Source organism: Nothoprocta perdicaria, unplaced genomic scaffold (assembly GCF_003342845.1).
Source record: "Nothoprocta perdicaria isolate Ctin4 unplaced genomic scaffold, notPer1 scaffold_104, whole genome shotgun sequence".
NCBI lineage: Eukaryota > Metazoa > Chordata > Aves > Tinamiformes > Tinamidae > Nothoprocta > Nothoprocta perdicaria.
This window is the reverse complement of record NW_020454139.1, coordinates 2,351,163-2,371,007: the sequence shown is the minus strand read 5'-3', so window position 1 is coordinate 2,371,007 and position 19,845 is coordinate 2,351,163. Positions and strand designations below refer to the sequence as shown.

General features: G+C 36.6%; 1 protein-coding gene across 1 annotated transcript in view; it reads left to right on the top strand.

Moving 5' to 3' along the window:
• MLLT3 (MLLT3, super elongation complex subunit) overlaps positions 1–19,037 on the top strand; it is a 123,579-nt gene extending 104,542 nt beyond the window's left edge. Inside the window, exons 6-11 of the mRNA XM_026044072.1 lie at positions 2,331–2,409; positions 6,364–6,496; positions 7,931–8,030; positions 11,090–11,161; positions 13,174–13,245; positions 18,814–19,037. Coding sequence (XP_025899857.1) covers positions 2,331–2,409; positions 6,364–6,496; positions 7,931–8,030; positions 11,090–11,161; positions 13,174–13,245; positions 18,814–18,945 — 588 coding nt within the window. The 3' untranslated portion in view covers positions 18,946–19,037. The remainder of the gene's footprint in view (positions 1–2,330; positions 2,410–6,363; positions 6,497–7,930; positions 8,031–11,089; positions 11,162–13,173; positions 13,246–18,813) is intronic.
• The last annotated feature ends 808 nt before the right edge of the window (positions 19,038–19,845 follow it).

Sequence of the window (19,845 nt, the reverse complement as noted above, 5' to 3'; positions counted from 1 at the left end):
AAGCTATAAGTTAATACTTTTTAAAATGATGGTACTCTGTACTTCTTGGAATAAAATTTTTAGGTAGGGTAGTTAAAGCGAATAATGTAAATGATTCCAAGGTAACGTTGAGACGTTTTTAAAAGGACATGGATATCTGTGTTTCACTGAGACTTTCTACAGAGTGGCTTTTCAAAATAGTATTCCTAAAGCAGAATGAAGTTTTATCAAGTAGGTATAACTTAATACATGTTCATATCTATTCCTTCTTGTGATCCTGTCTCCTGTCATTTAATGCTGCAAGAAAATTTTGTCACTAAGGAGTTCCGTTGGCACCTGATAATATCAATAATTCCAGGCCTTTTTGGAATTGTAATTTCTAGCAACTGGTCCAAAATGTAAGCAGTGAAGTTTTAGTAGTGTTAAATATCTTTGCACCTGTTTATTTGAGGGAGGCAGGAGGAAGAGGGAGAAACATTAGAGTTCTAGAGGTTAAAGTGTTAAATTAACTATTAATAGTGTTTGTGATTGATGTTTTTAATGGAATGTCAGATGTACAATGGATTTTACGTAAGTTACAGTTCATATGGAAATTAATAAGGTATAAAGGAAAAAGGAAGTAAATGCAAATCCGAAGAAGCCAGTTGTTGTCTAGTTATTTTCCTTTAAAAAGCCAAATGACAGGTAAAGCAGATGTTTGAGTAGACTGAAGCAAGAAGAGTGAAATAAGGCTCCAGAATGGTGATGTCTTTATAGTTTGTTTTTAATTGATAAGGATGTTGACTCTTGTTATTCTTTATCAGTCCAGTTTATTTATCATAGAAATCTCAATTTTCCTATGGTTTTTCATTAGTTGCAGTACCCAACAGAATTTCTTGCTTTTTGGAGCAGTGTCAAGTGATGCTGGAGTATCTGCCAGAGTCTGAACATGTGACACATGGACTCCCCTTCCCCTTCCCCTTCCCCTTCCCCTAGAATTGATGTTCATTTGAGGAAAAGCAGATGTTAAAAGGTGTTTTATTTTTATTCAGATATCCTTGGAAAGATTGTAATGTTCATTTACCTGAATAGGCATCTTTCTATTTCTGACATTTCTATTTCCAATTGTAAATTTGCCATCTCATTATGAAGGGCAACAATAGATCGATTTATTAAGACAAGGCAGGTTTTGGGGAAGTTACCGTTGAGTCTGTCAATGGCTAGACATTACTGCTAATATTTCTGACAAGGATTTAGTAGCAGCTTAATCACAAGGGAAATTGTTTAGCCAGGGAGAATCAGGAAGTTTCCATTAGCCTGGATAACATGTTACTGCAAAGCAGTTGTATGAAGTTAAAAGATAAAGCAGATGTTCTAAGAGTTGTTTTCAGATTATTACTCCCTACATCAATTTTTACAATTCCTTCTGTGTAGACTATTTTTTGTGTGTTTTCTGTAACCCTGTGCAGCGTTTGTTCCTTGTCTCATATACATGTTTGTACGTACATGCATAACCACATTCTGAACTAGCCAGTCTACGAAAACACAGAGAACGTGTATGGAGATTGATGCACAATATGGCAGCAGGAGACAGGAATTCTCAGGACAAGCTTCAAAATGAATAAGCTCAATGAGAAAAAAAAAAAAATCCACAGAGTTATATTAAGATAAAATAGTAGGGCTTTCTTAGTAGCTGTATGGTGTTTTATAGAGAAATATATACTATATACTTCTTAAGTAACAGTGGGAAAAAAATGTATATTTAGCAAGGTGTAGAGCTATTAAGTAAGTAATGCAAAATGATTTTAACAATTCTGTTTATAATTTTTTTGAAGTCTTTTGGTTCAGAATAATTTACCTGTATAATAGAGCAGTCTTTTTATTTCAGTTGTTCTTATTCTGCTTGTCCTTTAGGTAAAGAGAAAGAAAAACGGGGAGGAATCCTGTGGGTTTTAGCTTGTTTTACTCAATTGTTTCCTTCTTCATAGATTCTACCAAGTTAGTATTAATTAGGAAAGTGTTTCAAGCACAGTTAAAAAAGGCTGCAGTATAGCCTTTGGTCCACTTTATGAAAACTTACTCAGGCCCACATCCTATAAAACATTTCAAAGAATACATGGATAGCTTTTGTGTAGCAAATGTTGACTTAGTATAAGTACTGTATGTGCCATTTAGTTGCGTGTATGTTTGTTGTGCTCTTGCCCATTTGTCCACTCCTTGGCTTGACAACACCATAAATAAAGATCAGCAGGTTTTTTAGGGGGGTGCTTTCTGTTTTCTTTTGTTTTAACAAAATGCTTAAATAATACCTTCCTATTAAAATACAAATTGTGGATGCAAGTATTTATTACAATGCAATTTTTTTTTCTAAGTCTGAACAGCCCAGTCCTGCCAGTTCCAGCTCCAGTTCCAGCTCCAGTTTTACACCATCTCAGAACAGCAGACAACAAGGTACTAACAAAGCAACATAAATGAATATATAAAATGAGCAGGCCCACAAAAGCTAATTAATAGCATCTCATCGCTACTTTCCTGTTGCTTTCACAGCCTGTACTAGCTACCATTTCAATTTCATACACTTTTGTCTGGATGTTTACAGTTGTGACCGTAAATGCAAAATACAAGGGGAGAAAATGTTTGACTAAGGAAAGGGCATGAGGGGTGTTTTTTTTGAGGCAGCAAATATGTGCCAGCTACTTAACAGGTGCTAGACCCAGAAGTGCTTCCAGAGTCTCAAAAATGGAAACAATTTTGAGGCTGTGGTTGGGTGGGTTTAAAGAGTGTAGCTGGCTGCCCTGTGAAGCCCTGCTTAGGCTGGCTGTGCTTGAAAGAGCAGTGATCTTTAAATTCATGGTGCTTGGTTCCAGGGCCAGCAAATTCTCCATGGATTGGAAGAAACCTAGCAAGTCAAAGCTATGGGTCTGTTTTCTGGGAAGTTTTTAAGAGCATACTGTATTTATGTTAGTAATATGATGGGAGAGAAGGATGGTTAGGCTCTAAGTTGACGTTAAGTTTACATTTTGGCTTTTTGGCTAATAATTATGGTCTACTCAGAAGTTAGTAACAAAATATAAGTTTCTTTCCAAAGAGCCTGCCAAAGTAGTTTTTTTTTTAATTGAGATTCGTTCTACACGACCAATTAAACTACCTAGTTCCTGTTTTGCTTTGTTTCCTGACTTTACAAGACTCTATGCTATGCTATTCTTAATCAGTTTTTCTTTTGTTCATTAAACCAGGAAGCGTTAAGAAAAGGTAGGTTTTGACTGATTAAAATGGCATTTTTTGATCTATATATTTTTCTCTGAAGATAGTCTTCCATTTAAGATTATGAAAGTAGTCAGTACCTCAGGCAGAAGAGTTGTTTTTTAAATGATCTAAATATGTTGTCTATCACATTGCCTTTCTGGAAGTAACAGGTAACTGACAGTGATTTTCTTCTGTATTCCAACAGCATTGTTCAAGTTGTTGCACGTCTTTGAATTAGGGAGACACAGACAAAAGTGAACTGTTGTTCATGACTGACTTCAGGAGTTGGACACATAACTAAGGCAGAACAAAAGGCCCTTTTGCCCGTTTTTGTATTCATGAAAATCTCATTAGTGATATGAGCTATTACAAGCCAGAAGTTTTGGGAACCCTTCTTATACCTTGTATTGGGAGAAAAAGAGGCGGTTTGATGTTTTTTTCTAAGCAGACTGGATCAGTTCATCTGTCCTGGCCTGTTTATGAGCGTGTCACAGATTGTCTTTCAGTCTTTCTTGACAATGCATAAGAGATCTTCCTAAGACATGAACAGCTTTGAAAGGCAAATAGTTTATATTTGAGCCCTTTCTTGCTGTAATAAAAAGTGATTAATATACTTTTAATCACCACTCAGGTGGTGGCCTGGGCAGTTGGGTGGAAATACATCAAAGACAGGTGTGGGATCCTGCAGCTAGGGTGACCTCGTGCAGCAGTGCACACCAGGGACTGACCTGCTGGAAGGCAGCTCTGCAGAGAAAGACCTGGGCATCCTGGTGGACGATAGGCTGACTATGAACCAGCAATGTGCCCTTACGGCCAAAAAGGCCAGTGGTCTCCTGGGGCCTTTTGGAAAGAGTGTTGCCACCCTCTACATTCCCCCTCTGCTAAACCCTGCTGAGGCCACACCTGGAGTGCTGTGCCTCGTTCTGGGCTCCCCAGTACAAGAGAGACATGGAACTACTGGAGTTCGGCATCGGGCTACAAGGATGATCAGATGGCTAGTTAAGCTGGAGAAAAGAAGGTTAGGAGCAGATCTTATAAATACCTTAGGGTATTTATAAGGGACCTTAGCAGGTCTATAAATACCTTAGGGGAGGGTGTCCCAAGGAGGGTGCCAGAACATGTTCTCCGGCACTCAGTAGGTCACTGCCATGGAGAAGGCACAGCCATCTTCTGGACCAGACTTCTGTGCTCTCAAGGCAGACAAAAAACCGCCTTCAGTAGGAACTTAAAGAGTGATAGTTTCTTTACCTATCTTTACCTATAGATAACCTATTTCTCTTGTGACTTGAAAAATTGTCAGGAGATTAGCCTTTCTAGGCTAAAGCTAGCTTTTATGAATATTCTTATGTTCTTTCCTTGTATCTTTTCTCAACCACAGGCAACAACTTCATGTATTTCCATTTTARTTCTCTTTTCTAGCTTTATACCTCAATTGTAGTCCTTGTACTTCGTCTTTTGTTTTCTTTGCATCCTACTGGTTGAACTCACCAGCAACTACAATTTCAAAAAGTTCAAATTAGGCAACTTATTCCATCCCTGTCCTGATGCATCTRTGGGTGCCCTGTCTTCTGTGCTTCAAAGGGAAATAGTTCATTACCACCTCTCTTCTTCTGCACAACTCACCTTTCCTTATGGCCTGTGTAGGTGCCTGCTCTACCAGCCATTTGCCCAACAATAGCATCTGGGCTTATTCCCAATCAACTTTAGGGTGTGCAAATAGGGGACAGAATCTGCTGCATCACCTTAAAATAAGTTTTGGGCAGCATTTGTGGTAAGTCCTTCTAAATGTTGAGTTTAAAGTCTCTAGCCCAGTAAGTCCTTCTAAATGTTGAGTTTAAAGTCTCTAGCCCAGAACTAATCAAAAGGCCTGTGACCACAAGTGATCCACCTAAACAACTTTTCCATAAACCATGTCCATGAAGGAAATAGTTATACTTTTGACAGCATGATCCTGACAGAGCAAGAGATGTGGCTTCTCTTCTGCTTGTGGCTGGGGATGAAGCTCATCGACTCCATATGCCCCATAAGCAAAGAATATGCAAAGTTTGCTTCCCTTTGAGGGAAGATTTAAGAATATGCAAGGTTTGCTTCCCTTTTGCTTCCCTCCGAGCCTTATTCCATCATTGTTAGTGCTTTGAGTTTCCTGGGATGGAGAATCTATGGAACCCTAGGACTAATTGCTGTACCTATAGACATCAGTGTACCTTGCACTCTCTCTGTTCTCAGCTATGGTATACTCCATGGCATCGTTGTTGTTTGCCTCATTCTTCTGAGTTCCTTTTGCCCATTCTTGTTTTAAGCAACTGTATTATTTTACAAGCTACAGATATGTCAAACATGCTGCTTTTTCTGCAGTTACCTCTTTCATCAAAATAAATTGAGTAAAATCAAAACAGAATCCTAAACTGAAATGAACAGTTTTATGGACCATACAAGCTTCCTATCTTGCATAGATAGGATGATAGATAGATAGGATAGATATAGATAGGATGCTGTTACATAGAATTGACACACTTGTTATATATGAACAGTGACAAAATCCTTCCTTGTCCAGAAATCGACCTTGAAATAGGAACAGCTATATCTAAACAGATTAAAAACCTGCCTTGGTCAGAACAAGTTATAGTCAGAATAATTTATTAAGCTTTGCTTTTCAGTATRTGGATTAACTTAACCAATGTACTATTACTAGCCTGTCCCAGCAGATCTTTACTGGCATATAAATACCCTTTTAGAAAGCAAGCATTGTTAAAGCTATCAAAGTGAAAAAAATCTTTCTTGTATTAGTAGGATAGAAACATTCATTTTACTCCTAAATTAAAACAAGAATAGGGAATATTTGGTGCAAAAATATTTTACATACATCAACTGTTTTACAGGGAGCCAATCTTGAAAATACTTGCATGTATGAGTCACTTCATTGTCACGAGTAGGTCTATTAAAGTTGTCACAGTTGCTCATGTGAGTAAATGATTTATGGATAAATGTCCACAGCATAAGTCTCTGATACATTACTTCATATTTTAATGTTTAAAACTCTTCCCTCCCAGTACTGGGCTGGAAGATTAGTTTTTTATCATCCGTGAAGCTGAGTGATTTGTCTTGGAACTCTGCAAAATGAGCTCAGTTTGTGTGTTTTATTGTTTCTGTTGTCTATAGGTCCATTGAGGTCTATAATGAAAGATCTGCATTCAGATGATAATGAAGATGAATCGGATGAGGCAGATGAGAATGACAATGATTCTGAGTTGGAGAGACCTGTAAGTACACGTGGAGGAAGCAGAAGTCGCAGGTGAGTGTCCTATGATGGCAAATAGCCTGGTGGCCAAGGTGTTGCACCTGCTAGTAATTAAGTGGCTTTTACTGTTCTCACACTTTGCTAAGTAGGAAACAGCCAGAGAGATCAAACTGTTTCCACATATAGCAATGGCTTTTCTGAAAAGTGTAGGAACCAGTCATTTGCAATGCGAACTATTTGTATTCTAAACCACATTGTCACTGTGGTGCTGTATTCATCCAACTTGGTCTCGTGCCATTGTGAGTTGAGGAACTAGTTGAGAGGGTAAAACAGAGGAGGAAGAAAACGACAAGGCAAAGCATATATCAGTCACAGAAATTTTRAACATTGTGCTTCTGAAGTGAAGCCTTAGTAAGGCATTTCAAAATTCAGCTGTTCTTCAAGCAGCTTGAGGCTCTGTTTTACTGTGTTGAAAGTCATGGAAAACCTGAAACACAGACTCTCTCAAACGTTTTCATAGTGGATCTTTTATCTGATCTACACGGTTCTGCTTGTTCTACTCTTTGCGAGCTCATAGCACCTGCGTGCCAATGTCAGCAATTGCTTAAGTGGAAAGGTAATAGGAAATTACTAACAAATGTCAGCTGTTTCTCTAACATGTTTTAGCAGCTGGAATCAAAAAGAAAAAGATCAAGACGACTAGCATTTGAGCATTCATTAAAATGGCTGTGATTCTATAAAGGATGGTTTTATGCTTAACCTCTTTCTGAATTTGTTACAGTTTGAGGGGGGAGAGAATTTTGTTACAGTTTGAGGGGGAGGAGAAAATTTTTTTTTAAAAAAAGCTTAAGACGAATGTTTCTGTACCTTCATTTGTCTTCAGTAACTCATGTTTTGTTTTCTTCTTCCAACACGTAAATATTCTATTTTTCCTGAGTAAATGGAAAGTGATACTGATAAAGATCTGAGCTTTTGCACATGCCCCCTCTGAGATGCTGAGCAGGAAAAGTGTATTGTTTATGATGAAGTTTTTAAGATGACTTTTCCATCAAGCCCTTGTCTGTGCAGGAAGTTTAGAAAAGTTTTAGAAGAGCAGAGAAGTATCCAAAAACATAGTATCTCTAAAAATATGATCCTCCTTCCAGATGGCTATGAACAGCAACACAGCCTCACTCCAGGAACTGTGGAAACAGCAGTGTAACTTTCTAACAGTTTAATCATTTGTATAATGTTACCTGTTCTTAACTGGACAGTGTAACATTGGCTGAGTGAAGGCAGCCCRTGTTGTTCTCCATGCTACACATAGTCTTTTCCAAAGTGCAGCTCTACTGTGATGCTTCTCCTCTAACAAGCAGCACTTGTCCAAGTTACTTTGATTAATGATGGCTTACTTATCGAAGAGTAGTTCTTAGTATCCTGTCTCAGGGCTTACTCTAGCATGTAGCCCTTTATCGAGTGGTCTAATCTTTTGGGTCTGTTTCTCCACAGAGTTAGTCTGAGTGATGGCAGTGACAGTGACAGTAGTTCAACTTCTTCATCTCTACATCGTGAACCAACACCACCTTTACTGAAAACCAACAACAACCAGGTAAAATCAGAACTCATAAATATAAGCTGTCATAGGAACATGCTYGCTATCGAGGAGCTGGTATAACATTCTAATTACTTTAGGACAATCAGCCTACACTGAYGTTAGGGTTTTTTTCAAAAGATGGCAAGATGTCTCATAAATTAAATACTATAAAGCAAATGTTTTCTTAAGTATTTTAAGGAATGTGTCCCTTTTGAATTAGCTTTATGCAGTAAACAATGTAAACTGGCTTTACAGCATCAATCATACAATCAGCGCACTTTTGGGGAGGCTGTATTTGTAAAAGACACAGTTCACTTCAATGGGTTCATTCTCAGGAATCTATTCAGGAATCAGTTTTCTCCTTTACTCTCCTCGCCAGCATCTATCTAGAAGATGTAATAATTTTTTACTTCACTGTCAGAAAGAGTATTTGTTCCATATTACTAAAAGCTAATTTTTATATTATTTTTACATGGGAAGGTAGAGTAGTTCTGTAGGCATAAGAAAAAAAGAAAGTAGACATAAAATCTGATATTCTAAAACAGTCGATATTTATTAGTTATGAAAAATCTGATATTCTAAAACAGTCGATATTTATTAGTTATGAAATATATGGTTTGTTGCTTATGTTAGGGAGTCACAACAGACTCCCAGACATAGACAGTATACAAGACCATCATGCAATTTACTGAAATCAATGTAAGAATAAATGGCTATTTACATTAATGATGTAGTTAGAATAGCATTTACATGTATTAACAGAAGTTTTTGGTTTAGATGATGAATTGAATCTTGTAGATGAGTCTTTCCTGTATCACCTAGGTTATCTGTTTCCATTCTCTGGCAAAAATATTTTACCTCTTATTGTTTTCCAATAATACACTAGTTTATTCACTATGCAAAAACAGAACATTATTAGACATGCTATTTAGATTCAAATACACTGGGAAGAAAAAAAAATATGGGAAATAGACTGTGCAYATAACCATTTTTATGAATATAAAGAAAAAGATTTTATATCCAGGAARCATTTGTAGCATCCATTAGAAACTCCGGAGACTTTTTACTGAGTTGATTTACASGGAAGTTTTAAGCTTTTCAGAGAGATTCTTTCTCGAAGAAATCAAACTATCAAGATATAGAATGTTAGTTTTATTGAAGACATAAAAACAAGCAGAACGAAGCATCCTTTTATGGCTTGTTGTTTAATGAAGGCATTTACTTCTGAAGGCATTGCAGGGGCGATGTAAGTGAAAATGTGAGTCTCAATAACCCACTCAGTGACATGTTTCATGTTCCTTTCTGCTTCGGTGACCTAACAAAAAGCCTACCTGCACGTTTAGACACTTGAAACAGCAGCAGTAAGCCAGCTGAATGCGAATGTCTCACTGCCCTTTGATTTCATAACTGTGAAAGTTGGAAATACGGAGAAGCTGGGCTTGGTAGCAGACTGCTGCTTACTAGACTGAAGTTTTTCATTTGAAAGATCACACTAAATTCATTTACATCCTGAAATGCCTAAAAGGTTGTTAATGCCCATGTCTCTGTAAGCTTCCTCTGTTATTAGGGCCATATCACCTTTGAACAAGGGTGCTTGAAATGCTCAGTGGCAATCACACATCAAGAGTGCTTATAGGAAGTGACTCTCTGAGGTATATTTGAGGTTCTGTTTTAAAATGACTTTAAATTTTAGGACAAATCAGTATCAGAAGTTACAGAAACTTGAAGAAAATTCTTAGTTATCTGTAAAAACAATTAAAACACATACCTTACTTAGGGATATATTTTATCAAAATAATGCACCTTCCGGACTGCAATAATCCCAAAGGTTGTTTAATGTAAAAATTGGGATTTTTCTTCAGAAAACTATCTTATTTTGCCTTCTGGCTATACATCAGTCTTGGCTAAGCAAATGCTTAGGTAAGATTGATTTTGATCTGCAGACACTTTGTTTATACAAGAAAGTAGCTGTTATCCTGTCTTGTGCATTGTTACCATGCTGATCACCTTGAGGAGCATATATGTAGTTTTAGCAAATTATAACAGGGAGCTAGAATGAACTTAGAGAAAACTGTCAGTGAAGCTTCAACTTCCAAGAGTTGTTTTAACAGGCCTTCATTTCCTTGGTTTTCTGTGTTGAGCTTCGTACTTGTGACAATCCAGGATCATTTTAGGGAAATCATGATACTGATGCCAGTCTAATTTACAGTGGCACATAAAAAAGGATCTTCATCATATGTGATTTATTTTCTGTTGATATTTTTCAGAAGAGCTGACTCTACTCCAGGTTAGGTTTGAAATGATGCTTTTATATTTGTACTTCGAAAAATGTCTCCCTACATGATGGGGAAAAAATAAAAAAAAAAAAAAAGAAGGATTTTCTGTTTCCCTGAAGCATTTTTCACTTGAATCCTAAGATGTTCTTATCAAGTGTTGATGTTCTGCTGAATATTTACCTGCTGTTCTCAGCTGCTTCAGTACTGGATGAAGTATTCCTGGTTTGTGTATGTGGTAGTGCAGTACAAAGCCATTTACTAAAGAAATGGTACAATATAAATACAGGACAAATCACTGCTTTTTGTCAAGTATTTTTTCTTTTTACAGTTACAGTTCATGCAGTCATAAGTTTTGGAATCTCTATTCTTCAGAAAATAGTACAGAAAAGAGAACACAGAAGAAAAATATTTAGCTGGCACTTCTGAGACACTGAACAGTAGCATCCTTGCATCATTCTGTGTCTACAAAATTTTATCCTTCTTATCTTATTCTTACTCTTATCTTGCTAGCATGAAAAGGACATGTGCACGAAAAGGTGATGCTAAGGTTTTTGAAGTATTCATGTCATTTTAAAGCCTTTAAGGAAGAATAATACTGGTATCACACCATCACCACCAATTCATCATTTTCTGTTGCAAGTTTCTTTTTCTGAAAAGATATGGGTTGGCTGTAGAGATGAAATAGTGTAAAAGACTGAGTATGATTTTCTATAATCTTTTTGTTTTTAAGCACCAGCAGGATTTTTCTTAAGCAACTGTAATCCAAAACTGTATTTAAGGATTTTCTTTCTTTTCTAGATTTTAGAAGTCAAAAGTCCAATAAAGCAAAGCAAATCTGACAAACAAATAAAGAATGGTGAATGTGATAAGGTAAACATGAATGTGTGAATAATTGTCTATCCTAAAAATGGTGTTGATGTATTTTCTGCAAACCAAATAATCATTCTTTTTTCCTACAGAATGAAAAATAAATTACTAACTCTTTGCTTCTCCAAGGGCATATTTTCTCCCTTTGTTTTAACATTTCTTTCTTCCTTGCTTTATTTTAAGAGCTTTCCTTCCCTTCAGTGCATATAGTGACTTAGCAAATGTCACTATGTGAGAAGCTGCCATCCATTTGCATTGTGTAACTACCATAAATTTGCATTGTGCTTCACTGAACAGGTGACAATTTTTGCATAGGAAAAGTCACAGTTGAATTTTCAGTCAGTAAAACCCATCAGTCAATGTGAGGCATTTTCCAGAATCCTTTCCAAGGGTTGCACCATAGGAAATGGCTGTGTGATTTAGTGTATGTTAAATAGAACAATATTAAGAGTTGCCATTTAACACAGGGTAAGGGAAACTGACTTGACTGAGTTGGGCTTGTTTAGCTCGGAGAAGAGAAGGCTGAGAGGCGATCTGATCAACTTGAATAAGTTCATGAAGGGGGAATGTAGGGAGGAAGGGGCAAGCTCTTCTCAGTGGTGGCCAGTGACAGGACAAGGGGAAATGGGTGCAAATTACGACACAGGCAGTTCCATCTGCCTGTGAGGAGGAACTTCTTTCCTGTGAGGGTGCCAGAGCCCTGGCACAGGCTGCCCAGGGAGGCTGTGGAGTCTCCTTCTCTGGAGATCTTCCCAACCCGCCTGGATGCCACCCTGTGCCCCGTGCTCTGGGTGTCCCTGCTGGAGCAGGGGGTTGGACTAGATGGTCTCTAGAGGTCCCTTCCAACCTTGAATATTCTGTGATTCTGTGAAAGAGATTATAAAACCATGTCATCTGGCTATCAATGTGAGCATTGTGTGAAAGAATACAATATAGTTTCCCAATGTGGACAAGATCCTCTGAAGGTTTATATTTTCTAGGTTATATGTAAATTCTTTATGATACCATGAGCGAGGAGACTGAAGTAGCAATATTTGTTGCTAAATTTTCAATGACCTATTCCGTGTTACTTTTTCTTCCTCAGATGGGTATTATATCTCTCTGTGCTTAAGGAAAACAAAAAAGMAACAAGACAAAGAAAATGTTTCTGATGTCTAAGAATGAGTGAAAGAGAAAGTCACTGATGTGGTAGAGAATGGGGACATGACTTTAGAATAAGGGGATATTCTGAGAAAGAAGGAAGTGGAAAGTATCATTAGAACAATGACCTTCTTGACCATTTTCCCACCAAATTTCCTTGTTGACACACAAAATTAATCAAGTAGGTTTAAAGAGAGAGGTATTTGGTTCTGAGCTTTTATAACGAGTTCATGATGCCCCTGATTAGGAATTCTTGTGTTTTTTGCTGGATTTCTATGTGGAAAGGTAGGATCTGTTTGACCGAAGTTCTGTTTTTCAGACCTTCTCCCAAACTGTGCCTGAGCAATTAGATTTCTTTTCTACAAAATGAATGTTTCCTTTCCAAGGGGTTGCTATCCCTTAAACTCTTGACATTCCTTAAAAAGTATTTCTGTGCATCTGAAAAATGCCCTGAGTGAACTTCCAAAGTTCCTTCTGGTCACTTCCTTTCTAAGAATTCGTGTATTCTTTAGATTTTCAAATGTTCTTATACCAGAAAGCAACTCAACTTTCCAAAAGTTGAATTTTTGATAAAGTAATTTATTTTAAGTTTCTTTATAATGTAGCAGGATCTTAAGATTTTCAGGGATGTGAAGTACATAAGAAGACCCTCAAAAACTTGTGTTTGGATTGAATTAAGCTAAGGAAAGCCAGCCTATTTTCTATTTCACAGCCACCTTTTTGCTAAGGGAAAATAAGATTTAAAATAACAATTCCGTTGCCTTTTTTCTTTTTTTTTTTTTTTTTTAAGAAATCTGGAAGTGTTTGAAATGCACTATGATTATGAAATACAGCTATGATTAACAAGTTTTTTTTGGGGGGGGGATATTTTTTAGGCATATCTCGATGAACTAGTAGAACTTCACAGAAGATTAATGACATTGAGGGAGAGACATGTACTACAGCAGGTGAGAAACACTCTCATGCTATATAACAGCATGTTTATTGAGTTTGTGAAGTCACATCTATTTTTATTCCCTTCATCTAAAACATTAGAATCAGATTTAATAGCTTTCGAGTCTGTAGAAACTGCTTATTAAGGCATTCATTTCAGAATAGGAAATYATTATGTGTACTTTGAATTATGTTGCCAAATTAATTGACAGATTAAGAAAAAGAATGTCTATCTGAGCTATTTTTTTCACCATTTTATTGTTATGTTTCTCAACATAATGAGTCAGTAAATATGAAAAAAGGATAGGAGAATGAGTACAGCTGCATGTCATTACTTAATAGGAATTTTGAGTCTGCTTCTCCCTGAGGCTGCTAGGCATTTTTTCACAAGTAGTCAAATATGTTTGCCATGCCAAACACAAAATATGCAATTCTAAGCAAAATTCACTTGGAGAGAAAATGTGCATATTTATTCAGTCTTTTAAAGTCACAGAAGTAATGAAATATGAAAAAAGCTCTCACATTTATTGACAAGATATGCAATATTAAGAAATTATATTTGTTGTTTTGTATGACTGTGTTAGATACTATTGCGAAAATGAGACAATAAACAACATTAACAGGTCTAATTGTAGTACAAATGGCATTTTATAATATTTAGAGCAATTATGTCCCAAATTTAGACACTTTGAAAGAGAATTTTTAATCACTTCTTAAATAACTTCAATCACTCATCAAATTTTTCAACACTTAAGTGAGTAAAAACATATTTTTCCAGCCTCTGCATTAATCTGTGTTTATTAATTCAGGTATAATATTGTGAGTAAAGAACAGAAAATAATAGAGAGATTGGTGGAAAGCTTTCAGTTAGAGATATTCTTTAATTAAAAAGTAATATTGATGGCAGTGTCAAATGTCATCTGCTGTGACGTACTCGAGAATATTGATGATCCTTCATAGTTAATATACTCTTGTTCCCCAAGTACATTTTGTCTTTTGTTCAAATTAGAGCTTTTCTCACCAAAGTACTCTGTCTGAATGGCGGAAAGGCCAATTTTTGACTTCATTGAGAAATTGCAGGAAACTAGAAGATATGAATTACCTTCCCCATTTACATTATTCACAACTTCTTATAGAGTCCACGTGAAAAGCGAAATTGAAGAAGCCTCTGTATTACTTTATTGTAAGGTTGTGCCTTAGTTTGGCCTCTCTAGACATCAAAAACATATCTTTAGAATATTCTCACTTGACCCAGCAGAGCCTGGGGACTTCCAAGTGAAATTCTGAGAAAGAAAATCTTCCTGCAAAGAGAAGATGAAAACAATCAAGTCCTTCCAAGGACAGCTTGGCAATGGAACTTTCTTGCTGAAAGCTGAGGATGTTTCTCCATCCTCAGAGATTTTCAGGCCCTGTTAAGACAAAGTCCTGAGCAACCTGGTCCAACCCCACAGCTAATCCTGCTTTAGAAAAGCGAAAGGACTAGAACTCTGCCTTGAAATCTGAATTATCCTGTGGCCCTAAGAAATAAGATGATTCCAAATTAATGTGTAATCCATTCTTTTTTGTTATTTTTGTTTTATTTTATTTTCTAGTAGCGCTTGCTACTGTTTTGTGTGGAGGAAGTACATACTATTGGCAGAAGAAAGATGGACTTGTCCATTAAAACATACTTCAGTCTGATATTAGAATACAGTTGAAATCTACCTCATAAGAACTTACTCATATTAGGAAAAGCRCTATGAAAAGAGATATGGCTGAACTGAAAGTTTGTATCCCACACTAAGTAAATGAAAAAATAATTCAAATTAATCACAATATTTATGTGGATTTATAGCTGAAGATAGACTTTTTATCATTAATATTTATCAGAGAATATTATGATTATGTTATAAAAGCTAGGTCTGTTACCTGAAAGTGTTGCCATGTTTCCTGGAGACATTTGTCCTTGCAATTATTTTTCTCAGTTTGGGTTTGCRTAGTTGTTTAATAAAGCCTCAGGAAAAGCTGAGTTTCCAACAGCAGAGTACATGCTAGAACAGTAGACAAAATCCTTTACTGATGTAGCTTGTAGCTGTGGTTACAAGCTACATATAGTCTATACTGATATGCTAAATATATGTAAATATGTGTATATRCATATATGTTATATATGTACATACATAACAAGCTACATACTGGCATAGCCATATAATATTGACTATGAAGATCCACTAGAATACAAGGAAATTATATGAAATTCAATGAAATAAATGTGTTAACACTTCTAGAGATTCTTTTTTTTTTTTTTTTTTTCCTAAAATAGAGTATATTGCTGTGGTTGTTACAGAAAATGGTTTTCTTTCATAGTATCACAAGGAAATATTAGGATTATGCAGTGTAGTTGTCTTCCCTGTTTCAGTTCCTGTAAGCTTGTTCTACAGCTATCATTTATCACACAGTGGGTATTTGAAAACCAAGGTTGAGAATAAATTCATTACTTTACAAAAGCAGGCTGCATTGACTTCTTAGCTTCTTTCTTAAGACAAGACTCAGAAAAAGGCCTAAAAGGGAGAATAAAAAATAACATATATCCAATTTGCCTTCTAACAGCTATGAGGTTTTTTTTCTGTTTGAATTTGTCTCACATGTTAGTTACCTCACATGGTAGGGAGGTGTTACATGAATCCATGAATCATCAGATGGAGAAATGAAGCAGACAATAATGATGGATTAAAAATTATTGTATGGAAAAAAAACATTAAAAGCAAGAGAAAGGCTTTTAAAGAGAGCAAATAAATGCAGAATTCATACTAAGTATTTCAGAAACTTATACAGCCTCAAAATAAGTTAGATATTGCCTTTCTTTTTTCTCAACCTGTGGAAAGAACAATATGGAAGGTGATTAGTAAGAGAGATTTTTAATGTAAAAGGCATTTTCCTCTTTTATTTCTTTTCTGTTTCCTCCAACGGAGTTTATATCATTTATTCTCTGATAATATACATGAAGTTATTTCATTTATCATATACGTAGTTCTTTCATTTGTAGTCAATGCAGAAAAAGGAAAGAAAAAGTGAAATGGAGATTAGTTAATTGTACAAAATATGCTCTAATATTTTTCAGATTAGTGAGTTTTTTGCCACATTTGTCATTTTTCAACTATAAAAAAAGAACTACAGTTTAAGTAGTAAAATGGAAAAAAGTAAATATCAGAATACCAAATACCAGTAAATACCTATCTACCAATGCAGTRGTACAGAAACTGGAGGATTTTCAGAGGCTGGAAAACAAACGCTGCCTTTGTTTTTCAAAGTCTGTGTTCAAAGATTAAGCAGGACACTAGATCTTTGGATCTGGAGTACTGTGTTCAGTTYTGGGCACCCCAGTATAGGAGGGACGTGGAGCTTCTGGAGAGGGTCCAGAGAAGGGCAACCAGGRTGATTAAGGGAATGGAACATCTCTCGTACGAAGAGAGGCTGAGTGAGCTGGGCCTGTTTTCTCTGGAGAAGAGACGGCTCAGAGGGGATATGATTAATATGTATAAGTTCAGGAAGGGAGAATGCAGGGAGGAAGGGGACARGCTGTTCTCACTGGTGGCCAGCGACAGGACGAGGGGTAATGGCCACAAGCTGAAGCATAAGAAGTTCCGTCTCCAGGTGAGGAGCAACTTCTTTRCTGTKAGGGTGACAGAGCAGTGGAACAGGCTGCCCAGGGAGGTTGTGGAGTCTCCTWCTCTGGAGGTCTTCAAAACCCRCCTGGATGCCGCCCTGTGCCACATGCTCTAGGTGTGCCTGCTTGAGCAGGAAGGTTGGACTAGATGATCTCTAGAGGTGCCTTTCAACCTTAAATATTCTGTGAATCTGTGAATCTTTTGGTCTAATCAGACTGAAAAACTGTGGTGCAATCAGGAGCTTTGCTGCATAAAGCACTGATGATGTACTGGCAATATAAAGGATCTTGCCAGACTTGCATCTCTTGCATCTCTTTGTGAAACAGACCAGATGATTCAGAAACTATTGCCTTTCCCAAGTGAAATGAAGTGTTAATACTTGAAAAGAGAGAATAGGTGTGTCTTTGATGTTCATCACCTTCTTATGCAAAGCAGTCTACATGCAGATGTACAGCACCACGGTTTAGGGACTCGAAGATCAAGAGTTAATCTACAGGGTAAAGTATATATCTACCTCAGGTTTCCACTTCAGGGTTAAGATCAGAGATGTTAAATACAGAGTAAACACATAGCAAGGCACATTTTCTTCTTCTTAAGAAATTACTATATTATTTACATGCATTTCTACTCTCTACTTATGGAAAGTTAAAATACACTCCCATGTGCATTGTTCTGTGTAATGGGATCTACACAGCTATTCGCAAAAAGGGCAGGTATATTTGGCACTTGAAAATTGAAAATCACTGCCTTGTTTGGTGGTGGATTGCGTTCACCTTTGAGCTGGTAAAATACAATCTGTAGTTTCCAAATTTCTTAGATTTTGTACTAGTTGTCTTTTATGTTTGCATCAATGTACCAAGAACTTTCAAATGAACTTTAAGACTGCTGRCAATATTTAAGGAAACAGACCTTTTTATGACATGCTAAGCTAGAGGGTGTCTCTGAGAAAACAAAAAAAGAACGTACAATATGTCTTAAGTTGTGACATAGGATCCAGTGCCTTCAGGTTTGTCACTATGGCTGGACACAATACAGATGTGACATTGAGTCTTATTTTGAATGCCACAGAAAAGACAGCTGGAAAGAGCAAACAAAAAAACAGCCTGCTATCAGTACATGGCCCTACTAARAGACTCAGGTGACCTCCTGTGTATTTGTTGTGGAAGTCCATTTATTGGAATGAAGAAGCACATGGACATCCAGTAGCCATGACACATTGACACTGCTTTAATCCACTTTGACAAGTAACAATTTGGTTTACAACCTACAAAATTTGAAAATTTCAGACAGTCTCAATTCTGATTCATTGCCAAAATAACTTATATCCTGTTGTTGCTCTTCTCACGAATTTGAGAAGTCTTTTGATTCTCRCTTGAAAGAAATTTGGTTATAGATGGTACAACCACTAAAAAAAGATTTTTCTCATGCCATTGATTCGACTTCATGGTTGTCCCATTAAAAAATATTATTTAAGTTGGTTGTTCAAGAAATTACTGCTACTATTGACAACTGATGTGACAGAAGGCAATTTTCTAAATTGGCTTATGCCAGTTATTTTCTGTATTATTCTGTATATTTCTGTTTGGCAGCTATATGCACAATAAATATTTCAGAAAAAGATCTTCCTGATTTTTATTTGTTAGAAAAATGTAATAAATACACAAGTTTTCTTTTAACATTTGAAGAATATTTTATTCGTGTTGATATTTGCTGTAACAAATAAGCAGATAGGTATAGGCTAGCATTGTGATTGATTAAAAAATGAAACACTGTAGTCTGGTCTATAGTTCTGTGTCAGAAAGGAAGAGTGGGAAAAGATTGTGACATTTGGGTGTGTTTCATGTATATCATAGAGTACTTAGAAGGAGATACATTCAGTGGGCTTGTGAAACAGCTAGAACTTTCAGCTATTGACTTTTTTTTTTCCCCTTTCAGATAGTAAATCTGATAGAAGAGACCGGACACTTTCATATCACAAATACCACCTTTGACTTTGACCTTTGCTCACTGGACAAAACCACAGTCCGTAAACTCCAGAGTTATCTAGAGACATCTGGGACCTCCTGAGGATTCAGCATCTGTCTGCATCAAAACTGTTTTTTAGGTGAAATATGCAGAATGATATAACCGAAATGAGGAGGAAAAACAAGCCAGCCCTCTTCAGCTCTCTTTTAATTTAAAGCCAGTCATCATCTCTTGATAAAGGAGAGGAAAAGTGACAAGATCAAGACAACCACTCCTCTCAACGAGAAAATGCTCTGGAAGAGTTAGCCTGGATAGCCTTGAAAAACACATGCAAGAAGACAAACAGAAAACCTTGTTGTTAATGAATGTGTATGGTATCATGTATCTCTCTGTGGTGTTCCAGCCCACAAGATGAATGCATGTTCAACACACTGCCTTATTACATAACTGATCTATTTATTATTACATACATGTATTCTGAAGTCATTGAGTCATTGAATGACGCTACCAGATGTTGTACTGGGGTTGCATATATGTTCCTTAAATGCAGTACCATCACCATCACAAGCCTAGTAACTTTAGTCATGTTAAAGTGTCATTTCTTGCAAGCTTTCTGTGCTCATTTATACACTATAATCTTGTTTCCACTTCTGTAGTTCAGGAAACAAGATAAAAAATGAGGGACCAAAAACTGGCCCTATGTTTTGTTAATTGTCTGCAACAATAGGTTGAATCGCAGCAGGTTGGACCATAGGTCCTTGGCTGTACCTGTTTATTGATCTTGGATCATGGTAGAAAATGCACCAAATATGACTTGCTGTCTAGCCTCGGTCAAAAAAACAGTAGGACTTTTAACAACGACAACAACAAAAGTCTGTCCTGAATCCAGCACCATTTGTTAACATTCTCGTATCTGTTTTAATGTTATAATATTAAATATATATAAAAGTGAAGGTGTTTTGCAGGATCATCATAAGGGAGGAATACTGGTCCTGTTTTCTA